This window comes from Prorops nasuta, unplaced genomic scaffold (assembly GCF_024137725.1).
Source record: "Prorops nasuta isolate Cenicafe-Biocafe unplaced genomic scaffold, Cenicafe_Pnas_1.2 PNAS00025, whole genome shotgun sequence".
Classification (NCBI taxonomy): domain Eukaryota; kingdom Metazoa; phylum Arthropoda; class Insecta; order Hymenoptera; family Bethylidae; genus Prorops; species Prorops nasuta.
Genome location: NW_027116822.1, coordinates 3,229,365 through 3,241,635, shown reverse-complemented (window position 1 = coordinate 3,241,635; position 12,271 = coordinate 3,229,365). Strand labels below are relative to the sequence as shown.

Sequence of the window (12,271 nt, the reverse complement as noted above, 5' to 3'; positions counted from 1 at the left end):
ATCTCCAACGAGTACACAACTCCAGTACCAAAAAACACCTCCCCATCTTTGTTCAGTCGTTCGCCATGCTGCTCGTGCGAGCGATTTCTTTTCGCGTCAATTTTACAGCTCACACTTCCTACGAATGGGACACGGGGAATAAAATCGTGAAATAAGTCACGACTGCCGTCGCTCGTAAGCTTCTCTCTTTACGAGGATGACTCGACTGCGCCAAACCGCAGACTAGAGTCCCCGGGCCCTTTTCCGAGCCAGCACCGACTCGCGTGTTTCGCAGGAAACGCGCCTCGACACCTACCGAAACATCCATCGTCCCTTCCCTTCCTCCACGTCGCTGCCCCAGAAATTATTCCTCTGCGTCGGCCGCGGCGTCTTGCCACTCTACTTCCGGTACACCAACAGTCGTCGTGGAGAGTCCGATAAATGGGTTGAAAAATTGTCTATATACGTTCACAATTGCAATGATTTATTGAAATCTCATGATCTTTTTTCGATATACAATTGTTTGGATAACACTCTAGTCTCTGGATACAGGTGAGTGGATGCAAAATAACTTAGGCACGTTTTATTATCGATTCTCTCTCCTTCACGCTCTTCTTCCTCCTCCTCCTCCATTTAAATATCTCTCTGATAATCAACAACATGTAATATATAGTATGTATATATATATGTATATACACTGATAACGTTCTGTAACATCGATCCATCGCATTACCTCGGTCTCCGGGTTAGTTATTATAGGAGAGTTATAGAAAATTTATATATATATATATAAGTCAAAGCTGCGTAATAAATGGAATCACCAGGGCTACCTCCATTTCATTATCCGTTCTCGTTCGACTATCCTGCAAATATTGAAAGGGGAAACGCGCTATGCTTTATTTCTCGGTCTTCGAATCCGCCAGTTTTCACCGCGATACGCGTGTTTGTTTCTACACTGGAAGCAACAGTCGGTGCATCGGACTGCGAATGGACCGCAAACTACAGTTAAGCGAGAAAGAGTATAAAATAAAGAATGGAGATGTGCGTGCTGAGTTGGATCGTAAATAAAATACCTGTCTCCCCTCTGGACCGACGAATAATTCTCTAAACTGGCTAAGGGAAATGAACGAGAAACGCATAGGGGGACCGAAGATCGCTCCTTCGTTATTATATCGTTTAAAAATGTCAATTTCTATATATCTTTTCCATGATAAGCGTATAAGCAGAGACTCAGTCGTACGGTGAATAGAAAATGAGGAACATCGAGATTTGGCCAATGGGCGCCGGAAGTTGTGATGGGATATACACCGAGGGCTCTTTTTACGAGGTTTTAATTACTGATCAAGCCGTAGAGTACAGCAATCCTGTGGAAGAGAGCGGTTAGCCTCTGTTTGAGAAGCTGATCAGTGGCATGCCTGGTGAGGACTCTGACACCGCCAACCAGAACCGGAAGTAATGGGGCCAGCCGATCATCCTGGAACGGGATATTTTTTTGTCCATTTGATGTTGGAATTAAATTGATTGAATATAACATATATATATATATATATATATATTTATTTATTATGCACATAATTACCGGTAGAGCCAGAGCCCATTCCAAAGCTGTACCAATAGTCTCGGACCAAGCATTCCGATGAGCCTCGCTGTCCTTCGCGATATTCCTCGTCCTCTGGAAGTCAATTTCCTGGGTCATCATCTGCTGATTAGCCATCGCAGTATCCGTGTCATCGCGCAGAAATGGATTGGTCCTAAAACCGCGTTTGCTACGCTTGTAATCCCTCAGCAGCTCGTCAACGTTATCTAAGACGCAGGATCCACTTTCTTCGTCCTTCTTAGCCGAGTCCTCCTCGACTCGTACCGGGCTATTCCGGTTTAGCTCCAATGAGGAATCGTGACTCTCGAGGCTTCGCAACTCCATTACCGATCGGGATCTCAGATTATCCGTGTGGAACACCGCAGGATCATCCGAAAATTCCGCGGAGACCCTGCAGGATACGAATTTCAGAGAACTCCTTCGGGACAATAAGCAAGCTTCGCTCTTTCTTCTTTCGGGATTGCTAGCTTGGTAGATGAATGGATTAGTTGGAGAAAGCTTGTAACTCGAGTCTATTTTTTCTGCACTCTCCTTCGTAGAATGAACAGAATCATGGGCTTGGAATGTTGCATCTGCATTGCTATCGTTTATATCCCCTTCGGATCTATCTCGATCTGCATGATGATCCGTAATGGATCCCAGTCTTGAGACTGGTCTGGAATCATCGGTCATTGGTTCTGATTCTGGTCCAGAGTCAGTGGAATACTCCACCGCCAGATCCGATAATCTGAACGGCCTTGAGTTACCAGATTCTTTAGGCCCAAGCTCCTCAAAGTCGCTCTCATCATCGAAATTCACGTTTCCATCGTCAGCTTCGTCCTGCGAACGTTCCACCGGATGGTTCACCGGGGTCGACACGTGAACTTGCACTTTTTCCTCCACAGATTGCTTTCTGGTGATCTCCGGATAGTCGTCTGGCTGTGCGATCAGGAGGTACAGCTTCTTTTCGTTGAAATGATCGATCTTCGTGTACTTTCCATCCTCGTCCATTACCACCTGAACGTAAGTGTCGCACAATTCGTCGAATGTCGCCTGGAGCTCCTTCAAATACTTCATCAGATTCAAGTACTTCACGTCCCTGTACTCCTTGCTGCTGAATTTCGAGGCCAAGATCCTCTTCACCAGGTCCACGTCAGCCCTAGTGTCCTCAACTTCCCTCAAACTGAGCTCCAGCAAGGTGACGACCTTTATCGTCCAAGCGTTGCCAGCTTGACGATAGAGATTCGCAGGCTGTTCCAAATCCACAACTTTCTGCATCAGAAACTTCAAACCTGGTCGGCAATCGAACGTCAGAGCTGCCACGTAGGAAAGATCCAAGGCTGAGAGGAAAATCTCCATGTGATGCCAGGTGAAATTCTTCGGAAGACCATTTTTGGTAGCTTTGGGCGAAGTTGGCTGGGCTATGACGTGTGACAGACTGGATGGTGGTGGGAGAAAAATTGATCGTGCGTAAGTAGAGCAATTATATAGTTCCAGGTGAGTAAGTTTACCTTGAAATGGACAACGATGAGCCTTGCAGAAGGACACTAGCGATGCATTGGAGGAGCATTTGATGGACCAGAAGGCCCACGATGAGTGCTCTGAGTTGCACCCTGACGATGTAAAGGTCAGGGTTCATGGTAGAGGCCACCGAGGGTGGGTACAAAAGAAACACGTAAGACCTCTCATCCGGTGATCTTGGACCATCCTCGGCTCGCTGTTCCTCTAATAGGAACACCTGGGACACAGATTTTACTCAATTGCACCCACGCCTCGCAACTTTTGCATTTACTGGCATAAAACAAACGCTCCAAGCTCCTCGAATATCCTCGAAGGGAACGTGCAAGGATGCGGGGGGATACGTGATATTTAGGAAAGAATTGCTCCAAGCTGTCTAAAATGGTTCAAGTAGGAAGATACATCTTCCTAAATGGTGATTCTGAAGGTATCATATCGTGCGTTCTATCAAGCAGCAGTTTCTATATATTAGGTGTATTATATTTCATAGAAATATATATATATATATATATGTTTACGGTGAGACTTAGCCATGGACCCAAGCCATGGATTTTAATGGTGATTCGCAAGACCGTGCCAAGAAAGTATTGATAGTCGAGCGTCGACGTGGTCCTTTCGCAAATTAACAAAAAGGACCTCGTCTTGCAGGCTCTAAGAACTCTAGTGCCTTATCTAGCCAGCGAGTGCGAGTGCCTAGACGTGATCCGGGCTCCGGTATCCTCGAGAAACGTTTACGTCGACAGGCTTGATTCGTTAAAATAAAAAGGACAGGGTTCATACAGTGAAGAGAGCCATACTGAGTAATACTGAAAGCTTTGTATTTCAACATTTTTCCAAGACACACAGAAAACCAGCAGTACAAAAATACTGAGCGCGCAAGAAAATACATCAGCAAACTTGCAAATTTTCTCAATTGTTTATACCCAGCAATTGCTTATACATAAATCATTATCCTTTAAATATATATATGTATCAATATATAACTATATATAGTTTTATTACTTCAGCCAGCGATACTACCAGGTACAAAATGTGGAGAGCTTGGAGAAAGTTGTATAGGTAAGAAGAAGTGTCATCAAGGAGTATATATAAATATGAATCAAGGAGTATTTTTGGGGGGAGAGCTCGTGTGGTGTGGAAGAGCAAAATCTGGCCTGTCGACGACGACGTAGGACCCTGGGACCGTTGACCTTGGCGTGGATCATGGTCAGCAGGGTACGTGTGATAGAAAATTGTTTGGAGAATTATTGTCTTAAAATCCATGACGTGAGTTACCGTGGATGACTAGAGCCAATGGGGGCCCGTGTTGGACGTAGTGTTAGTGTAATCAAGGGGTGTGGTGTGCTGCCTACAACCAACGGGGTAGGAGGTAGTGTGCTGGTCGATCAGTGTCGCCTCAATGGTCATCGTTGCCTGGAAAGGCGTCTTCGACAGTGACGCCACGTTTTGCCTCTTGATGGCCGACAAAACCTCGCGCAGCTGGCTCACCTGGGAGCAAGTCAGGTCAGGAGGGTACCACACATGACAACCAATTCTAATGGGTCACGATTATCTCAAGCCTAAAACTCCCTCTCTCGCTCTCACTCACTCTCGCTATCTCTGAATCTCTACGAAAAACTAACAATCCAATGTCTCTCGTATTCGTAGTAGCGAATCTCATGCAAATCCCGAGAGTAACCGAAGCCGAAGACCCTGAAGAGTCCAGATCCCTCTAGACCAATAAACGATCGCTTACCTGACCAGCCAGTTGTCTCAGTCTCTCGGATTCCTCCGGCGTGGCGTCTCGACGAGCCGCGACCTTGACCTGTGCGACGTCACCGTAGAACGACTCGGACCTCGGTGAGAATGCCATGGTCAGCTGGTGCAGTTCCTGAAGAGAACTCGAGCAGGCACGGTAACAAGCAACCCCGCAAACTTCCCACTGCTCCGACGTCAGGATCGGTCCGCTGCTCACCAGAACGTGCCTGTGTCAAGGTCAAAGGTCATCAGAGCAAAAGCCTAATCCAGGATGCCGTTATCATAAATGCCCAACGATCAGCGTTGTCCCGATCTCTGCTGCCATTCCGCCACGCCCCGACGGATACCTATATCGATTCTAAAGTTTCAGACAGCTCGATCTCCCCTGCGAATGCAGATTTTTCACGATTGAGCGCTCGCACACCGATGAGGATCCGGTTACCAGCGACCCACATCGCGCGGAAAACTGCACCCGATGGAAAACTCCCATTTTCCCCTCGCGTCACGCCTTTCCTCGCGTCGATGATTCGTTATTCTCTTTCCGAATGATTTCAGGTTCTGCCATCATTCGGCGGCTCCTTTTTTAATTGCACCGAGTACATCGATACCAGAACGAGACTCCGTTCGGTATTGGATTACCGGCTGGATGTGTGGGACTCATCGGTGTGGAGAAAACACGTATCCAGGTGTGCGCCGGTCTACCGGGTGTCGAGTGTCGCTTGCTACCTTATCCCACTGGACAGCCTGTCAAGCTTCGTTATCATCTTACCCGCGCGCGCGCGCGCATTCCCTCACTCTCTGCGATATTTTCAATCACAAACGCGACATCACTATTTTCAAGCCAGGGAGCCTTTGTTCCTCCTGCCTTATTGCTTTTCAGCGTCAAACAGGGAATTGGGTGAATAGTTCAGGGCCGAAACTTTACGAGCAGTTAAATTCTCGCATAAACAACGCTCATTGGACCATGTAAATATTTATGAAGGACGGGGCTAAATGAGCAAATGCAAATACGGTGAATTTCTGGTCGGGAGTACCCGGATGGCCTTAGAATTTACCTGATGCAAGCACAGCCAAGTCTGGCGACACTCTCAGTGGGCTGAACCACGCACTCGGCCATCACCAATAGCAGTTGTTTCAGCATCAGTGTGCTTGCTGGTAGGTAAGAGTTGTTCCTGGCAACGTCTGCTCCTGAAATGGACATTTTTTCTTCAGGGTTGCGAGCTATTCTTATGGACCAGTGGTTTCTTTCGATTGCTACCTTGCAGATGCGTTAGGTAATCCACTACTAGATCGGTCGTGAGTCCACAGCACTGTTTGAAGTTTGAGGCGAAGTTGTCCCAGCCCCTGAAGATCCTCGAGGTCTTTCTCAGCCAGTTCTGGACCATTGGTAGCAAAAGATGATTGACGCAGTAGAGACCAAACGCTGGTCCAGGTACGTTCAAAGTGTCCCTCAGGAGGTGGAACAGTGTTTCCAGGGTATGTGGTTGGTACCGTTTGGGACATATCATTGTGGCTGTTGCCAGTCCTTCTATGAGGATATACCAGACCCTTAAAATTCCACTGGGCTTGTCCATGCTTTGCAGGGTGGTTACGGGAGTATTTTTTTCAAATGGCGAGAGAAGATCGTTGTAGGATCTCTCCGTTACCACTTCCGGCATGGTCTCGCCATTTTTCTCGAATCTCGTCAGCTCCAGGTTGGGAATATTAGGATCCACGTACTGAGGAATAGTGGATACTTGAATTCTTTGGGCCGAGTGAAATATTGGACAAGCTGGCATACGGTACATGGAGGATAATATGTCGCTGCAGCTTAATAAATATTTCAAGCTTTCCACGCACAGTCTCATTCGTTTATTGTCAGTGGTATCCGATGGATCCTGCACCTCCTGATTTTCAGAGTCTCCTATGCCTCGAACGTGCCTCAAAAGACAAAGTATACAGTCCAATGCAGCGTTCGCGAATACCAGAGTATTGTCCGTGGACAGGAAGACCTTGAAGACTTCCAGGAGAGGCGCTGACTCCGGAGAATCCGAGTTGCCCACTGATACGACTCGAAGAGCTCCGAAGAGTGGTCTCCAACCAGAGCGAATCTCTGTTCTGTTAGTCTCCACAAATTCGCAAATACAACTAACGATCTAGGGATAAAAAACGGTGATTAAGAAATTTTTGTAAAATTATTTGTGCAGCAGTATAAATTACCTGATCCTGCACATCACTGTCACAGAGCTCTAAGCAGAGTAAATTCTCGAAAGGTTTGAAGAGAGCTTCGTTGAAGTGAAAATGTGGCAATTCTACTTGTTCGTTTAACAGTGCTGTCATAGAGTCGTGAATGCACTGAACTGCTTTTTTGGAAATACTTCTGTCTTTGTGGCAGGCAGCTTCCATAAAATGTGGGCCTAGTATACTCCAGACCTATTGGAGATATTAAACTCATTTATATCAAGAATTAATAAAATATTTTGTAATTTCATTCATTACCCTCATGATATGGATCAAAGGTCTTCCACTCTTGACACATTTAAGCATAATTTCTCCAAGTCTAGCCAGTAACAAAACATTAAGTTCGTTTTCTCTAGGTTTACTTTTCCTCCACCAAAATCTTTTATTGTCCTTTTGGCCTTCCGTAGTTTTGAAAAGCTGTGCTTTGCTGGCTTTGCACAGGGCTACCAGGAAGGAGCAAAGTGCTCTTAGATTCAATTTCAGAGCTGCATCCTCGAAAAGCCTGTCAACTTGCTGAGACAGTACACAAATAATTTTCGCTGCGTAATCCGCTGGTAGGATTCCATTGAACTGACTATCAGCGTTTGACTCCTGAATTATATCCGGTATCGTATCCGAGCAGAGATTTTGAGTATAAGGACTGAATAGGAAACTATAGACGTCAACGCTAAAAATAATTTCAATAGTTCCAATTAAAAATTAAACTGTAGTATTATAATAACTATTCGATTATCTACCATGTCTCTTCGTCATCCACCATATTGAAGCTCAATTTCAGTCTATCCTGATTCCCTTTGGTATCCCCATTAGAAATTTCTTTTCTCTCTTTCTTTTGTTGAATCTTTGGCAGAGCTGGAATTTGATTCTTCCCAAAGAAATCGTGCTCCAGCTTGCTGACGTACAGGCAACATCTGTGGGAATGTCGTTAATTTGACATTGACAAATCTTTAATTATAACAAAGAAAACATCGAGGTAAATAAGACTTACGTGAAAACATGAGGCCAACAGTCACATCCATGGCTCCCCAATTCCAAACCTCTGCCCAAAAGAACTTCCATGCTCGAGGCATGGGACGTATGAAGATTGGTCGCCCTGTTCTGCAACTTCAGTCTGAGTACATCCTTCGTTCGAGTGATCTTAGATATCGACTGTTCCGTGCAAGCAGCTTTGGCAAGAAGTGCGAAAATCGAACCACATCGATTTTGCAATCCTATAAATAAATCAAATACCATTTATAGAGTGATCATAAATTTCGTAGGTCTTTGGCATTTTCAGAACTTTACCAAGGACGTTGCTCAAAGTGGCTGCCTTATGGAGACCCTCCAGAGCGAGAACTACAGTTTCCCTGATACCTCGTCGTCCACCGTCCCTATTTATCAACCCTTTATTATTGTCCTCCTTCGGTGGGTTTAATCCCGTGGACAAAACTATCATCATGCTGTTCCAGCAGCAAGTCAGGACTCTCCTGGAAAGTTTAGCTCCTGCCTCGGACTCCGGAGTCGACTCGGTTCGGGAAAGCTGTGCCTTTTCCAGTCTAATATAATCTAATAGAAGCTGACCTCCTCTCTGACAACCAGGAATCCCATCAACGTCTATAAAATAATTTTCTCATTAATATACAATATCCAGACCATTTAGCACAAATTTTCATATTCACCTGTGAGAACGTTTACCAATGCACTGTTCTCATTAGAACTGGGATTGTATCCACATTTCTCCAATAAATTACAAGCGAGCACCTGTTGGTACAACTCCGACAACCAAGTTGCTGAAAGATACACCAGGACTCCGGAGCCATGGACCTCTTCCACGAATTGCTCCTCGCTTATTGGAATCTGTCGACTATCCTCGTTGTAATAATTCATTCTGATGAGTTTTAAATTCAGCAGCAGAGCTGCGTAAGTCGCCAGGTAAATTCCATCCGCGTTCATTATTGTTATCAGTGCGCAGGAATCTGTACTAACGTCAGTCTGATCCTGAAGCTTCTGCTGGGCTGTAAATACTCCTGAAGAGACACACGAATGAGCAATAGACTCGGGAGTTCAGTCTTATAGTTATTCGCTGAAAAATTACCTTGACAATATTCCGAGGCAAAATTTTGCAAAGCTTCGTCCACCTCGATGTTGCTCCTGAGGGACAGTACCATAGGAATTAAATCAGTTTTCAGAGTTTTCACGAATTTTCTCGCATTGTGTCTTTCAACGTCCACGTTGCACTCGTCGGCCACTTGTCTACCCACGTGAAGATACTTTGGTAACTTTTCCAATCTCAGCCTTTCCCTCTCGTTCGCCAAAGCGTAATCATTTTCGTCCAAACTGTTCTCGTCGTGAGGATCGTCAGACTCGTTTTGTGGTCCTTCGGTATCCGTGGAGTCCCCGTCTTCCGACGGTCCGTGTCCTGACGAATCCGAATCCGAGTTCATGCCTTTTTTCATAAGCTCCAATTGTTCCCTATAAAAGCAAAAGAAAATAGACAATTCTCTATTTAATTTCTAACTTCACTGTATCAAAAAAATGCAGCCAAAGAGCAATTTTTTGTACAGTAATTAAGAAAAATCATTGATATAACGAATAGTTGAATATATAATGAATTATTCGTTGTGTCAATAAATTTTATTAACTAGTCGAAACATTTTTTTCAGTCTTTTTTGTGAAGTCTATTCTCAATACCTGTAGGTTTTTGGTAATCGTGCCATGCTCTCATAAGTGAGTGGTCCTTTGTAATCGCAGGACTCGAGACTTTCGTAAAAAGTATTGATCGTGATTGTATAATTGTGACTAATTGCTTTCCCCTCGCAGAGTTCTTGTAAAGCCGACAGCATCGCTACGACGCACGACACACTTGCATGCAAAATAGCAAGATTTCCCGATGTAGATTCTTCTATCGAATCCATGACTCTGGAACAATAAGGCGAAGGTTAAAAAAATCCAAGGTTTATTCGAAAATAGAAAAACTAATCTTACAGCCTCATGAGTGCCATATCACTTTGGGGATGACTACTCTTGTCTTCCTCTATCAACAATGGTCCTGCAAAATCTACCATTCTACTGGGGCTTCTCAAGAGCTCCTTCAACGCTTTTAAAGGCTCCAGCCTCTGTTGAGGCGGTGGGTAAAGCAACATTCTATGGAAAACTGATTCCAAAACTGGTCTCAAGGGACCAACACAGCCTACCAATCTCACAAGTTCCGTTCCAATACTGAAAGACGAAAGAACAAATTTAATTTACATTTACCCAATCTATCCAGAATAAAAAAGCCACACTAAAGAACAAGAAACCTGTAAACTGTTTTCGCTTGATGACTATCAAAGCTCAAAGAAGTGGCCAGATAGCCTGACCCCCTGCCAACCTCCGAATCTTTACCTTCCCGAGAGGTAAAAGTTTTATCTACTCTAGGAGTACCCAGGAATGCTATTAAAGCTGGACAAAACTTTTGCCAGAGGAAAGTAGTGAAATGTGCGTTCGTGTGAATTTTTTGGGGAAGAGATGAGATCAAAGTATGAAGACATTCCAGAAGAAATACCACTGTGCTGCCATTTCTAACGTTGTTCGAGCAGCTTTTCCTGATAAACGAGAGAAACGTCAGCTGGTCAAAAAAAAAATATAATTCAAACAAAAACTTACTTCTGAGCCTCGTCCAGCTTGCTGCAGATATATTGAAGTATTGGCAGAGCCTCGTTGAAGCAAGAGACTCCTCTCTCTCGAACGTTTTTGTTCCTCTTGGCATTCTCGTCCATCTCTTGGCACTCTTCGTCTAAACGAATTTGTGTCACGAAAGAAGAAACGATTTAGAATTTTTTAAACAGCATACAGAGTCGTCTATCAAGGTTTCTCAATTTGTGTAAAATAAGGATTAGAGATAAAAATTAATTTTACCTAGAAATAAGCAGAAAGATCTTAGAGTTTGACTAGTGGCAGCTTGCGCTGCTGTTCTCACTGCTTGGTTCCCATTTTCAAAGGCTTCGCAGCAAGTGGTAAGTATCGCTATGATCAATCTGCCGTTCATCGTCCAATAAGAGGAGCAGGCGACTTGAAGGAGTACCTGAGGGAATTGAAAAGGGGGAATTTATTCTAATAATAATAATAATAACAATGATACCTTGAGCATGTCAGTTTGAGTATCATCGGACTGGGAGAGAATTGACCCCATGGCGTGGAGGATTTGCGCAGGTAGCCACAAAGAGTCATCTTCCGGCTCGTAAGCCGACTGGAATCTGTCATCCCTCAGCATCCTCTGCAACGCGAATGAACATTAAAAATGAGAATCATGGTCGAACTCTGCGGCATTCCGCTAGCTATAGATAACAATTTCGCTTAAAGCTGCGCAGCTGTTTGACAGCTTGCGCTGTACGTGGTATATCTTCTTCTTTATCGCGTGCATCATCAGCCCTTCCCATGTATATATATATATATACGCCGACCAATTACATCACGACCAACAAGCATCACAAATTTTCTTAGTCTACTTTTTTCCCAATTATTTTTTATCATTATTATAAAATAATCTCCCTGAGAAAACGCACGTGTAATCCTGATAAGCCGAAAGCGACAAATTTGCTTCGCCTGGTTTCCAGTGCCAGTTGAAACGCGTGAAGACATTTCGCTCGCAGTTCGTGCGGGGGATCTCGTAACAATCCTTGCTGTTTTTCCAGAAAATCTGAAAAAGAGGAAAGAGACGTTTGAATGGATACTAAAAAGTATGGAAAATGTGCGAAAATTATTCTGATGTTTAATAAAAAGGTTGTAAAAACTACTGCGGAGTTTTTCGAAGGGCCGGAGGATGCTGAAGGAGGGAGGAGAAAAATGCGAAGGGGTGGTAAAGCGAGGGGTAAGTGATCGTTGTTTTTTTCTTTTTTTCAATGTGATTTGTTTTGGCTTTTAGGGATGATTTACCGTGTGCCTCCTGCGCAGATTTTCGTAAGTTTTGCAGTTTCGCATTATTAGACTCCTTGACGATCTGGAGCAAGAGATCCTCCATGACACGACGTGCTGCCACGCGACTGATCGATAGCGAGACTGGCAGGGAACTTATAACCGCGCACAGTGCCGTACAAAATCCCTGGCACCCGTAAAACTCTATGAAAACCATCGGTTTTCACCATTTATTATTCCAAAGTGATAGATTCCTAAAGCAGAAAATCAATTTTCGAATATTACTGTTCGATTCTTATTGAAATAGAAGAGAGTTACGATAGTTTTTAATTTATTTTAATGATTTATTGAGATAAAATGAAATTTACT

The 12,271-nt window shown here is 44.2% G+C and overlaps 1 protein-coding gene across 1 annotated transcript; it reads right to left on the bottom strand.

Moving 5' to 3' along the window:
- Positions 1–442: 442 nt before the first annotated feature.
- Positions 443–12,161, bottom strand: LOC136782085 (brefeldin A-inhibited guanine nucleotide-exchange protein 3). The gene is made up of 21 exons (XM_066741245.1): positions 11,924–12,161; positions 11,554–11,687; positions 11,130–11,264; positions 10,907–11,072; positions 10,655–10,784; positions 10,309–10,593; positions 9,995–10,228; positions 9,701–9,928; positions 9,105–9,481; positions 8,689–9,036; positions 8,315–8,623; positions 8,019–8,241; positions 7,768–7,941; positions 7,289–7,697; positions 7,010–7,222; positions 6,069–6,945; positions 5,866–5,998; positions 4,809–5,037; positions 3,067–3,293; positions 1,559–2,993; positions 443–1,453 (listed from the first exon to the last, which is right to left on the bottom strand). The coding sequence occupies exons 1-21, from the start codon at positions 12,117–12,119 to the stop codon at positions 1,310–1,312; spliced, it is 6,606 nt and encodes a 2,201-aa protein (XP_066597342.1). The 5' UTR covers positions 12,120–12,161; the 3' UTR covers positions 443–1,309.
- Between the last annotated feature and the right edge of the window lie 110 nt (positions 12,162–12,271).

What these genes read in the sequence shown, in the direction of transcription:
- LOC136782085 (XM_066741245.1), bottom strand. Translation starts at nt 12,119, where the DNA reads ATGGTTTTCATAGAGTTTTACGGGTGCCAGGGATTTTGTACGGCACTG. An exon ending in CTTTGATCCATATCATGAGG is followed by an intron (nt 7,223 to 7,288) that starts GTAATGAATGAA and finishes TATCTCCAATAG; the next exon opens with GTCTGGAGTATACTAGGCCC. An exon ending in TGAGACAACTGGCTGGTCAG is followed by an intron (nt 3,294 to 4,808) that starts GTAAGCGATCGT and finishes TCTGTGTCCCAG; the next exon opens with GTGTTCCTATTAGAGGAACA.